Genomic DNA, 12,965 nt, shown 5'->3' with positions numbered 1-12,965 from the left:
ATCCTAAAAGCTAGCCTCTCCATTAATCTGGTAAAGCCTCCTTGGGAAGAGAGCTTTAGAACCTATCACCTTTCTCCTCATCTTCAGCTGCTGGTAAGCCCCAGGTCTGAGTGTCTTGCTAAATTACAGTAGCTTCCCCTCAACCTACATTCTCTGACACAACTATTCTCCTTCAGGCTTTTATTCTCATGTCTCTATTTTAACCATTTTGTGGTTTTATTATCTATATTTGTTATGAAATATGCATCATATCATTTACTTTTAAAAGTCATATATTAATGTGAAACAATTTTTTAAAAGAAAGAAGTTCCTTTTTTCCTAAATCTAAGAATCAAACAGAACTAAAACCAACCATTTTTTAAAGTAGCACATGGAAGATAATACTATTCTCCTACATTAACTACCACCTTTGGCAAGCACTCACATTAAACATTTTTAAGTTGATAATTCTTTGATGAAACCGTAGTATATTGCTAACAATAGGCTGCTAAATTAAATCTACACCATTATTAAATCCTTTCCTAGTTTTTCTTCTACATTTTTCTATATTTTCCAACGTTTCTATAATGATCATGAATTTAATGTGCATGAGCACTTTCACAATTAGAAACATCTGAGGTGGTTATTTTTTAAAAACAAAACCCAGAAACTTCTATCTTAATCAAATTCTATTGCTTGAGAATAACTACCCTAGAACTCACTTCCAACTAAAGGTTACCTCTTCACTGTAATTCAACATATTGCATAATAAATCTCATAAAGAGGTTGATTTTTTTAAATTCCTGCCTTGTGACATGGTAAGAACTGACTGGAAGTCAGAGGTCCTGGCTCAGCCACTAATTTGCAATATGCTCTTGTAAAAATCACTTCACTTCTCTGAACTTTATCATCTATAAAATGAAGAGATTATATGAGATAATCTCTCAAGATTATTTCTAGTTCTAGACCCTTACATATCCAAATTAATATTCTGGAAATATATAAAGACATAGATATAAAAAATTTTATAGATATATAATTTATAAATGTAGTAATACATACGTATATCTATGTTAGTTGGCATATTTACTAGCATTATATATGGCCTTCATACATTTAACTTATAAACATACCTATATTAATATAAAGCTAAAGATCTAAGGAATGATAGAAGTAAAATTCTGAAATCAGTAAAAACAGATTTTCCATCAGACCCAAACATCAATCTTAGTTTTAAAAGGGAATAGAAGAAAATTAAAATTAGCCTTAAAGTGTTCCACTAGAATGGATAGATAAGTGAATAGACGAATGGACAGAGGCATGGATGGGTAATTAGATGGGGAAGGGTAGAAGGGGGATGGAGAAGAAAAGGACAAGAGTTGGGTCTTCCTTATGTGTCCATTATTCCTTAAAAAGCCAGGATTAGGCAGATGACCATCCTAAATCTTCTCAGCATTATATCATGACCTTCACAGTCTGCCTTCTAGATCGTCTGTAGTTGAATAAGAATAATACCTTTGTTTTTGTCAAAACAATATGCCTTTGGTTGCTGATCTGTAGTAGGTCTCAAATGAGATAAAATATTGTGAATATTTTAAAGCATGTTTAAGTTATAAAATACTACATCTAAATGTAGGATATTACTACAGAAAGAAAAGCTTCCTCTAAATCTCAATTTTCTGTTACTCAGAAAAAAATCAAATCACCTTACCTGATATTGATACCTTGTTTGTATATTTTACATGCATCAGAAGGCAGAATTCGGGAAAGCAAAGGCACTGTATTTTTAAAAAGAAAAGGTAAAAAATAACCACCTAAAGTTCTAAGGTGTTACAAATTTTTAAATTAGAAGAATAATGTAAACATTTTACTAATTCACGAAAATTGTAATAATTTCCTTTAAAATTGTACTTTTCCACTTAATATATAAAGCAATTCTGAGCAACTTCAAATGTCTACTATTTAATTGTAATCACCCACCACACTGGACCCCTACCCACCCACCCATAAACACATACAAGAGTAGCAGAGTTGATATGATGCCACTCTTAGGTACATGTTGCAGGATATTATTACAGATAAGAAAACAGTGCCCTATGGTGGTAACCAGATGGACCTGGATCCCATCTGATCCTTTAAATATAATATGATTAAATAGCAGGAAAGTAATGTGTATAGTAGAAAGAGGCACTTTAAAGCTAAGCAGTTGAATATGAGTTTAAATCCCAAATATGTAACTTTGGCTACTTAAGCTCACTGAACCTCAGTTTCAAAATCTATAAAATGGAATCATACTATTTACCTATAGTTTTCTACATTCCAGTGTTGCTCTTATTCATATCATAAGCTATATTCTGATTGTTTTTTATTATTTACTATCTGCTATATTTTAGGGAAATACAAGTCATCTTATGGATGAATAAATCTGTATAACAGGCTATAATAAACTACCACACACACAAAAAAATGTCAAACTCAAAATTCTTGAAATTAAGATCATATCACATGTACATGCGTATGATAAGTGTGTGTGTGTATAAGATATATTACATGTATATTTTACAATATCCAGTGTTTTAAAAATAGGTGATAAATCAAACTAGGTTAGAAAGAAACAAAGACTTTTGAGAAAATTAAAGCCTAGTTTTTCAGTTAACTTTTTCAAAAGCATCAATATTTTCTATGTAACATTAAAGGTACACCTACTATATCAATGCCTTTTTTAACTCCTTCAAGGTCATTTAATTCAAAATGATTTCTAGCATTGAAGATAGTTTTCTAGACATTTTATTGCACAAAAATAAGAAATTTTACTGCACAGAGGGAATACCAACTAAGAGTTAACCCTAGTCAAAAAATATAAAAAAATCATTTTCTGATAAAATGTTTCCTTATATGAAACACTGGAAGTTGAGAGGAACAGTAATAGTATAGATGTAAATGATCAAAGCTCTTCTTTCATGCTCATTAATTGAGACCGAGTTTTCCTGTCCTGAAATATTTGGTATACCATGAAAAAGATGATCAGAAGAAGACAGAACTCTAAGTTAATTTCATTTAGCTTAATTTATTACATCTTTTGAATTACTATGGTAACCTACAAAAACAAAATTTAGAATCATATCAAAATCTGAATCTGATTATCAAAAATCAGAAAAGGAGGAAGAGAGGAAAGCAGAGAGAAAATAAGAAGCTTGGAAGTAATTTTTCATAAATCATTTCAAAAATTATTTCACAAATAAATCCCAAGAAAATAATCGAATGCAGTAGAAAAAAAAGCCACTTAGAAATAAAACAAGGAGAATTGTAGAATATGTTTGTAGTAATTGAAAATAATGTTTCTGAAGAACATTTAAAGATGTTAACCTTGTCTATGTAAAACAATAAACAGGATATGAAAAAAAAGAAGCTTGGAGATTGAGAAGCAAAAGTTAAGAAAAAAAAGAAAGAAGAAGTATCGAGCAAAAAAAGATTTCTGCTAGATTCTAATGCATTCCAAAAATAGAGCAATTTGCATTGTCCCAATTCTGTGACGACTTTTACCTCCCCCATGTAAATTGAACAATTAAGCTCTCTATATCTTATCTCAGCATAATCTGAGAGTCTAACACAGTACTCCAAAGATAGCATAATTCACTGAGCTTAAAAATGAAGAGTTTCTCAATTTTAATTTTGGGTTTGCTATCACTTACTCCCTGATTTTAAGAAGAGTTTCTAGGCCTAATGTTTTGCATCTATGATATGCAAATAACAGTCCCAAATACAGGATGGATATTCTGTAGATTATGAGATAAAGAAATAAAAAGCAATTAGTTTTTCTGCTGAAATGTGTCATATGCACAACACTAAATTTGAAGTAGTCAGTATGATACTATAAATTATTTAACACTTTACAGTGTATAAAGGGCTTCCTTAAAAAACATTTCACTTCATCCACACCAAAACCAAAGTCTGCAACAGACAGAGCAGTTATTATCGTCCCCATTTTAAAAACGAATATATTGAAGCTCTGAAAAGTTGTGTGATTTGCCATGTCTAATAGTTATGAACCAGGACTTCTGATTCCAACTCAAAGCTTTTTGATACATAAAAACCCAAGCAGGAATAGGTTAGTTGCCTTCAGACTTGCCATTAACCAGGTCTGAGGCTACTTTCAGCCAAACGCTGAATGAAGCAGAATAGGGAAGAGAAGAGTGTGCATGCTCCACTACTCCTAGATTAAACTGAACCCTGGATTCTCAATATTTCTTAGCCTCCCCTTATTTCTGGGTTGCTTTTTTTGTTTTTAAATTAGGGGTTTTGACAAGGGAAAGAAACATGCCTACTCTAGAAAAAAACCTTGATAATCGAATCTAATAATAGAGATTATCCAGTGTTTTTAAATCCAAAGTGTCTAAGCTAAATCTAGTCAATGAGTTTTAGTTTTTAGAATTGCATGACTTCTAACCATGAGATGTTAATAGTTTTGACATGAAATCAGTAAAATCCTTTATCAACAATAAAACACATGGCTTACGTTTTGTATCAAAGTCAAGTTTTCAAAGAAGCGATACTTTCAACAAGTACCTGAGTGGTTGCATCACAAATTTGATTATGCAACATTTATAATGTGTTTATAGACATATGCACAATTTCAGGAGTGATTAATGTCCATTTCTATTACTTCATATTACTGAAATGTCACTTTTAAAATATTTTAAAACATTTTGCTCAGCAAGATAAATTGACTATTTTAGAATTCAAACCACTAACAATTACTAAGAGAATCAGTTAAAGAGCCAATATACTCAAGGGACAACCTCAGTTTAAGATCACCAAGTAGGACTTGGTGTCTCTACAGATGGAAAAAAATGAGATGAAAAACTAGTATTCAGGCTTCAGACCAATCTGAGTTGGAGCTATTTTATTACACAAAGCTACTACAAAACTCTTTTTCTCTCAGTGTTCTAGGACCCCGGGACTTCTGAAAGATATATAAAACATAAAGGCAAAGTAGGCCTATCAGAGTAACAAACTCATGTGTGATTTTGATGGAGCCAAAACTAGCCTTATGAGTTAGAGCTGTAACAATGTTGGAAAGAACTGATTACATTTAGGGATTAAAACTTTATATTCAGAAAATCTTAATCATCCATGCTGTACAGTATTCTGCAGCTGTTAAAAAAATAAAGTATTTCCTCATGAACAAATATGGTAAGATACTTAAGATACACAAAGTAATAATGACAAACTGTATAATTACATAATAGTATGATCCCATTTAAAAAAAAAAACTAATGCTGAGGCTATATATATGTATTTGTGTGTACATACACACACACACTTTTGTAAGCACTCAAAAGGGTTTGAAAGTATTCACATGAAACATATACAATAGTTTCTATAGTTGTAAATATCTGATTTATTTTTATAATTATTTTATGATTTATTTTTATGATTATTTGGGGGATAAATATCACTTAGCATTCAAATATCATTACATCGTAAGAAATAATTCAGATGCTTTGAAAAACACATGTAAACTCATTATATGCAAACCTAGATATAGATTATATTTGAACAAAAATTTTTTTAAAAAAAAACAAAATTTGGTTGTTTTTGTAGTTGTTTAGTTAGTAAAGCAAAGGTCATTAGGATCAAACTTCCAATTTGGACATGAAGGTTTTCTCCTTAAGTGGACTCATGTTTAAAACGGGGAGGGAAAAAACTTAGCTTGCTAAGGTAAATCAATAAATGACTGTAAAATATCTAGCAATTAAGGTGCTTCATAAATAACTGGAACAGTGTGCAACCAAACAGTATGTTAAGACAGTGGCTATAAAGTATGCAATAAAATTGGCAAAAATGATTGAAAGAAGATAAAATATACAAAAGTAAATAATGTTAACAAAATTCTTCACATTCAGGGTTCTAAGCACTGTATTTTGAAGTTCCTTAAATTCACTAATCTAATAATTCCATAATTATTCTTCTCTTCTCTCTGAAAATTCCTTATATTAAATTGTAATCATATTTAAACCTGCATTATGTTTTAAAAAACCTTAAGACAATTTTCAATCTTAAAAATAAGAATTATGAAAGTTACTAATCACGTTAGGATAATTAAGTATTACTACAGAGCTTTATAACCCTTATGTACAACATGATGAAAACTATTTAATTTTGCTGAGGGCAAGTATCAAATTTGGGATAACACTTCTGGATAACAGTAATTTTTGCACTGGTATTTCTGTATGCACACATATTTTATAGCAAAACATAGCACATTCTTACCCCAGCTTTGAAAATCCCAGTGAAGTTCTAGATAAAAGTCACCTAGCTGAGAAATGAAATATAAATAATTACTGAATGCACCCTCGTTAACAGCTCTTATATCTACGTAATATTTTGCTTTTTTAAAAAAAGAATCTGTTATCATTAAAGGTCTAATGCCAGGAATAGGGAATAATTCAATGTTTGGAGTTGGAGAAAGAAAAAAATATGGTTATTACTTAAAATAAAACATTACAGTAGCACACATTACTACACTTGTCTCCAAGGGAAAAAACACACCACTATATATTTTATAAGAACATTTTAATCACACAGGAACATATCTGAAACTGACAATCTTTAGATTTGCATCAATAAATATTCCATTTCTCACCATAACCAAAATAAGTATTCTTGTAAAAATAGTTAACTTTAGAAGTGTCATAAAAAATGACATCCAAAATAATTATTTGTGTAGTCTCATAATGGTCTAAAAAAATCACCCACTGCAATAAAAACTTTTTTTCTATAAAGTGATAACATAAATTTACTAAATCTGGAATAATATGCTATCATATGAGATCTATAGAGAAAATTTTTATTTCATAAATTAGAAGCTACACACCAAAGACTGTAACTGTTAAGGGAATTACGATCAAATATTCTCAAAAAAAATTTATCTCTTGAGATCTCACAAGTGAAAAACAAAAGCACATCTAAAAGAAGACATATTCGTCATGATAGGTCTGTTTTTCTCCCACAGTTCTTTCAGGCATCAAAAGTACAGAGGAAGAAATAACAAAAACAAACCTCTCTCCCTTTCTGTACCAGCACACCCAGTTCTTACCATTATGAAGCAAGACAGACAAAAAGAGTTTTGTTATATAAAGAAAATGCAAACCGTTCCTGCTAGCAGCAGCGGCTTCAGCTCTTAGAGAATCTTCCATCCAATCCAAAGGACAAAGGAAAACTATTGCCATTAATTATGATTTATCTCCTTTTTTCTTAGAGCTCTTACTGATTGAAAGCAATAATTCTTTATCTACCTTCCTAGTTCAAACTAAATGGCACTTCCCATAAGATTACATTTATACATTATAATCAGAGAATTTTCTTAGGTCATTATTGCTTAATTCAAGCAGAAATTTTATCATTTCTTGACTCTTAATAATCAGTAAGAAATTATACTCTATTAAAAAAATTCTTAAAAGTACACATACAATTACTCTTTAGTTGCAAAATCAGCAAGGAAATATGGCTTACCTCTTTCAGGGCTTTTAATAATCGAGGTCGTTTTTCTTCAACACTTTCCCTGGACTGCTGCTTAAGCTTCCTTAAAAGAGCTGTAACTAAAGTTTAAATAAAAAAAAATTTTAATTTAAAATAAATTTCACTGTGCTAATTGTCCATTACACCTCAATAAAAAATGTATATAAGAACTAAGGAGCTTCTGTTGACTTAACCATTTTCTCTCTCCATCTAGCTGGTGTAGCTTCAATCTCAGGCGCCATCAATTTCATTACCACAATCATTAACGTGAAACCGCCAGTCCCAATAGCAAACACCATTGTTCGTTTGATCTGTTCTTATCACAGAAGTACTTCTCCTACTGGCAATCCCAGTCTTAGCAGCAGATATTACCATGCTACTTACAGATCGTAACCTAAACACTGCTTTCTTTGACCCTGCAGGAGGAGGGGATCCTATTCTTTAGCATATTTTACATCAGCCACTATAATTATTGCTATCCCCTCTGGCGTAAAAGTATTCAGCTGACTAGCAACTCTTCATGGAGGAAATATTAAATGATCACCAGCAATATTATGAGCCCTGGGCTTCATTTTCTTATTCACAGTAGGAGGCCTAACAGGAATCATATCGCCAATTCATCCCTAGATATTGTACTTCACGATATTTACTATGTAGTACAGCACATTTTCACTAGGTTTTATCGATAGGAGCAGACTTCGCTATCATAGGGGGATTTGTCCACTGATTCCCTTTATTCTCAGGTTATACACTCAACCCAAACTGAGCAAAAATTCATTTCACAATTATATTCATAGGCGTCAACAAAACTTTCTTCCCACAACACTTTCTCGGTCTCTCAGGAATACCACGACGCTACTCGGACTATCCAGACGCATACACAACAGGAAATACTATCTCATCTACAGGATCTTTCATCTCACCCACAGCAGCGATACTAACACTCTTCATAATTTGAGAAGCATTTGCATCTAAACAAGAGGTGTCAACAGTAGAATTAACTACTACTAACCTCGAATGATTACACGGATGCCCTCCACCATAGCATACATTCAAAGAACCTACCTATGTGAATCTAAAGTAAGAAAGGAAGGAATCGAATCCCCTCTAACTGGTTTCAAGCCAATATCATAACCATTATGTCTTTTCAATAAAACTAGGTACTAGTAAAAATTACACAACTTTGTCAAAGTTAAGTTATAGGTTAAACCCCTATATACCTCTATGGCTTACCCCTTCCAACTAGGATTTCAAGACGCAACATCCCCTATCATAGAAGAACTCCTCCACTTCCACGACCATACACTAATAATTGTATTCTTAATTAGCTCTCTAGTATTGTACATTATTTCATCAATACTAACAACTAAATTAACCCATACAAGCACTATGGAGGCCCAAAAAGTAGAAACCACTTGAACTATCCTGCCAGCTATTCTAATTCTAATTGCCCTGCCATCATTAGGAATCCTCTACATAATAGATGAAATCAATAATCCAACTTTAACCATTAAAACAATAGGCCACCAATGATACTGAAACTATGAGTATGCAGACTACGGAGACCTAAGCTTTGACTCTTACATAATCCCTACGTCAGACCTAAAACCAGGAGAACTTTGACTTCTAGAAGTCGACAACCGAGTAGTCCTGCCTATAGAAATAACTATCCGAATGTTAGTCTCATCTGAAGACGTCCTACACTCATGAGATGTTCCCTCCTTAGGCCTAAAAACAGATGCCATCTTAGGGCACCTAAACCAAACAACCATCGTAGCCTCACAACCAGGACTGTACTCTGGTCAATGCTCAGAAATTTGTGGGTCAAACATAGCTTTATGCCCATTGTCACTGAATTAGTCCCACCAAAATGTTTCGAAAAATGATCTGCATCAGTGCTATAAAATCACTAAGAAGCTAAACAGCATTAACCTTTTAAGTTAAAGACTGAGAGTCTGAATCTCTCCTTAGTGATATGCCACAATTGGATGCATCAACATGATTTATTAATATTAAATCAATAATCATAACACTATTCATTGTATTTCAATTAAAAATTTCAAAACACTCCTACCCATCAAACCCAGAAATAAAAAACAAATCATCAAAACACACCACCCCTTGAGAATAAAAAGTGAACAAAAATCTGTTCCACTCTTTCACTACCCCAACAATAATGGGCCTACTCATTGTTATTTTAATTATTATATTCCCAATAATTCCCTATTATTGTATTTCACCACCCTTAGAAAACACCACTGGCTTATGATACAGTGATATATATAGATATAGGTATTGTGAATAAGTTAGTAAAAATTTTTAGTAAAACTGCTATGATCCCCAAGGAAAACTGGGAAGAGATACCTCAACATCAGCTTATAACATATTCACACTGGTTTTGCTGCTTTTTAATTATCAGTAAGGATTTACCTGACTGAGCCGAGATCTATGAACCTCAGTCAGATGCTTTAACACTGACCTACAAGATCCCAAAGACAGCAGATCTCAAAAATCCCATTGGATACTACTGTACTAAAAATGTAATTATCTGCAATTCTTACCAGGTGTGTCTGTTCTTTTTTCAGTAGAGGTTGTACTCTCACATACCACCAACATCGCATGAGAAATACAAAAATGAATCCTATTGTCTATGAAAAGAACTTCTGAATCTAAGAAAACCTGAAGCCCTTGCAGCGTTTTCTCAAGTTACACACATGGCCTAAGTGTAAACCCCAACTTTACTGTTTATTAGCTGTGTGTAAGTGTGGACAAGTCACTTTATTTCCCTAAACTTCAGTCTCTTTTTTTCATTTTTCAAGTAAGAATAAAGAAAAATCTACTATCTACAGAGTTTTATATAGAGAGAGCTACTGTAAAAGCTCAATATAAATTGCTTACTACTATGCCTGCAATTAGGTAAATGTAATTGTTCTTTATTAGAATGAAGGTTTAAAACGGACTAGCAAAAATCAGTCAATGCCTAACATTTATTGAAATAAGGGAAAATATTAGAACTGAATGAAATTAACCTAGCAAAAGATAAGAAAATGGAAAAATGTGCATTAAGGGAAAAAATGCATATATCAATACACACTGATTTCCTCCTGGTCCTGACACGCTTCATGTACATATACATAAAAGTACTATTATTTTTACTATTTTACAGTATGCATTCTTATAAACTACTTAAAGCCTTACGTGGAATACAGAAGCAGAAAGTGAAAAAAAGACAGAAAAGACGACAGTAGCAAAAGCTTGGATCAGATTTGTTTTGTCCACATAGGCCAAATTAGGAAAAGCCCAGGGAAGAATATGAAAAACAGCAGGACCTATTCTTAGTTTTAACCACAGGTCTAACTAAAGCCCCAATATATTTTAAAAAGCCAAAAGTCAAAGAGCAGTGTTTAAATTACTAGAAGTCTTTTGGAATAGAAGAGGCTGGGACACAGAAGTCAGGGAACACGGGACCTAGTCTCAATTACACTCTAGCTCTGTGACCCAGGTCAGTAGTTCCCAAATATAAAAGTCTACATTTCAGTGCTCAATTGTTCAAGTCCGGTGATATGCAGCAAAATAAAAAAACTGGGAACTAGGGTGAAGTTTTTTCTTTTCTTTCTTTCTTTTTTTTTTTTTTTTGAGGAAGATTAGCCCTGAGCTAACTGCTGCCACCAATCCTCCTCTTTTTGTTGAGGAAGCCTGGCCCTGAGCTAACATCCATGCCCACCTTCCTCTACTTTATATGTGGGACGCCTACCACAGCATGGTGTGCCAAGCTGTGCCATGTCCGCACCCAGGACCCGAGCCAGTGAACCCCGGGCCACCGAAGCGGAACGTGCGCACTTAACCGCTGCGCCACTGGGCTGGCTCCAGGTTTTTTCTTTTAAATTATATACTTTTTTTTCAATTTAAGGACTACTCTTCCTACTATTTTGGGTTGAAAATGTCTTTTTTTAATGAAATGGTGAGTGCAGAAGAAAGCAGTTATCTTTTTTTGAAGTTCTTATATGTTAAAATGAAAAAGTTAGCTACTCTACATCAATCCTCAAATAAAATATTTTTCTGGTCTGTGAAATTCAAACAGTCTGAGAATCAATAACCAATAATCATTAAGGTTCTTTATGGATTCAAATTTATATGAATCTAGCTTACCTTCATGTTTGTTATAATTTAACTTTAATATCAAAGCTACTTTACCCAAATGTAGTAGAATTCTTTTTATAATTCTTCTCCACTCCAAGCTCAAATACTTTAATAAATCTTTATTTAATCTACCTTGCCTTCAAATTGAAACAGACCTCTGCTGAATATAAAGAATAGAAAGAACTCATTTCCTAGATAAAAAAAGTATCTTAATAAAAAGTAGAAGCCATACATTTTTTCACCAACTAAATATTCTGTAACTGATGGAAGGCATTCAGTAAATAACAGAAAATTATGTTAAAATGACCAAACATTATTAAATGGGTAGTGACAACAACTATATATATAGTATAGTAATATATGCAAAGAGATTCTTGTTCTATGAGATGTCACACTAAAAATAACATCAACTCAAACTTTCTTATGGAAGTAGAAACAAACATTCAGAATGCAATTATACAAAATTACAAGTATGTTTTGGGGGGATCAGTATTTGTACTCCCATGTCATAAGAATCTCATTAACACTGATTGATAATGAAGATAAAATTAGCTTTAGAGGATTTGGATGCTATTAGAATTCATACAAAAACTCAAACGAAGAACTCCAATTAACCACAACTCATTTAAACTTTCTCTTTCCTTCTTCTCCCATATAAAGCATGTTTTTTTTTTTTCTGGTGAGGAAGTTTGGCCCTGAGCTAACATCTGTGGCAATCTTCCTCTAGTTTGTATGTGGGATGCCCCCACAACATGGCTTGATGAGTGGTGCATCGGTCCACACCCTGGATCCGAACCTGCAAACTCTAGGCCACTGAAGCAGAGCACACAAACTTAATTACTACGCTACTGGGCCCGCCCCCATATAAAGTACTTTTAAAGTTTTCAGTGTGTCGTGCCTAAAGCTTTTGGAACCACACTCTATTGCTCCAAATATTACTTAATCTGTATCTTCTGCCCTCCACTTCCTTCCCATGCTTCAGTCTAATTATTTCCCCCTTTTTCCTTGGACAGTTCTCCCTGAATATACCACAGATAAACTCAAATGTGTAACACCAAATTAATTAAATCTTGTACTGTTCTTCTGCCTACAGTCTGTCCATAAATTAATTAATGAGATCACCATCAATCCAGGATAGAGACCTTGGAGTTACTCTGAATCCTTCTATGAGTACCCATATCTAAAAGATAATCAACCACCGTCAATTCTTTATCTTTCTAATCTATCCCTTACTTCTCTAAACACATTATCTTTTCGGTAAGTCAAGCTTACCACATTTGTTCTAAAGATTTTTTTCCTAAAAATTTCTTGCCTACCTATTCAAT

At 32.9% G+C, this 12,965-nt stretch overlaps 1 protein-coding gene across 4 annotated transcripts in view; it reads right to left on the bottom strand.

The window, feature by feature from the left end:
- ANKRD13C (ankyrin repeat domain 13C) overlaps window positions 1-12,965 on the bottom strand; it is an 87,690-nt gene that overhangs the window by 37,543 nt on the left and 37,182 nt on the right. For all 4 annotated transcript variants that reach the window (XM_070592311.1, XM_008535585.2, XM_070592310.1 and 1 more), the window contains exons 4-6: window positions 7,495-7,580; window positions 6,253-6,298; window positions 1,691-1,757 (exon numbers count right to left, since the gene is read on the bottom strand). In XM_070592311.1, coding sequence (XP_070448412.1) covers window positions 1,691-1,757; window positions 6,253-6,298; window positions 7,495-7,580 — 199 coding nt within the window. The remainder of the gene's footprint in view (window positions 1-1,690; window positions 1,758-6,252; window positions 6,299-7,494; window positions 7,581-12,965) is intronic.

This window comes from Equus przewalskii, chromosome 24, assembly GCF_037783145.1.
Source record: "Equus przewalskii isolate Varuska chromosome 24, EquPr2, whole genome shotgun sequence".
Classification (NCBI taxonomy): domain Eukaryota; kingdom Metazoa; phylum Chordata; class Mammalia; order Perissodactyla; family Equidae; genus Equus; species Equus przewalskii.
This window is presented reverse-complemented; position numbering and strand designations above follow the sequence as displayed.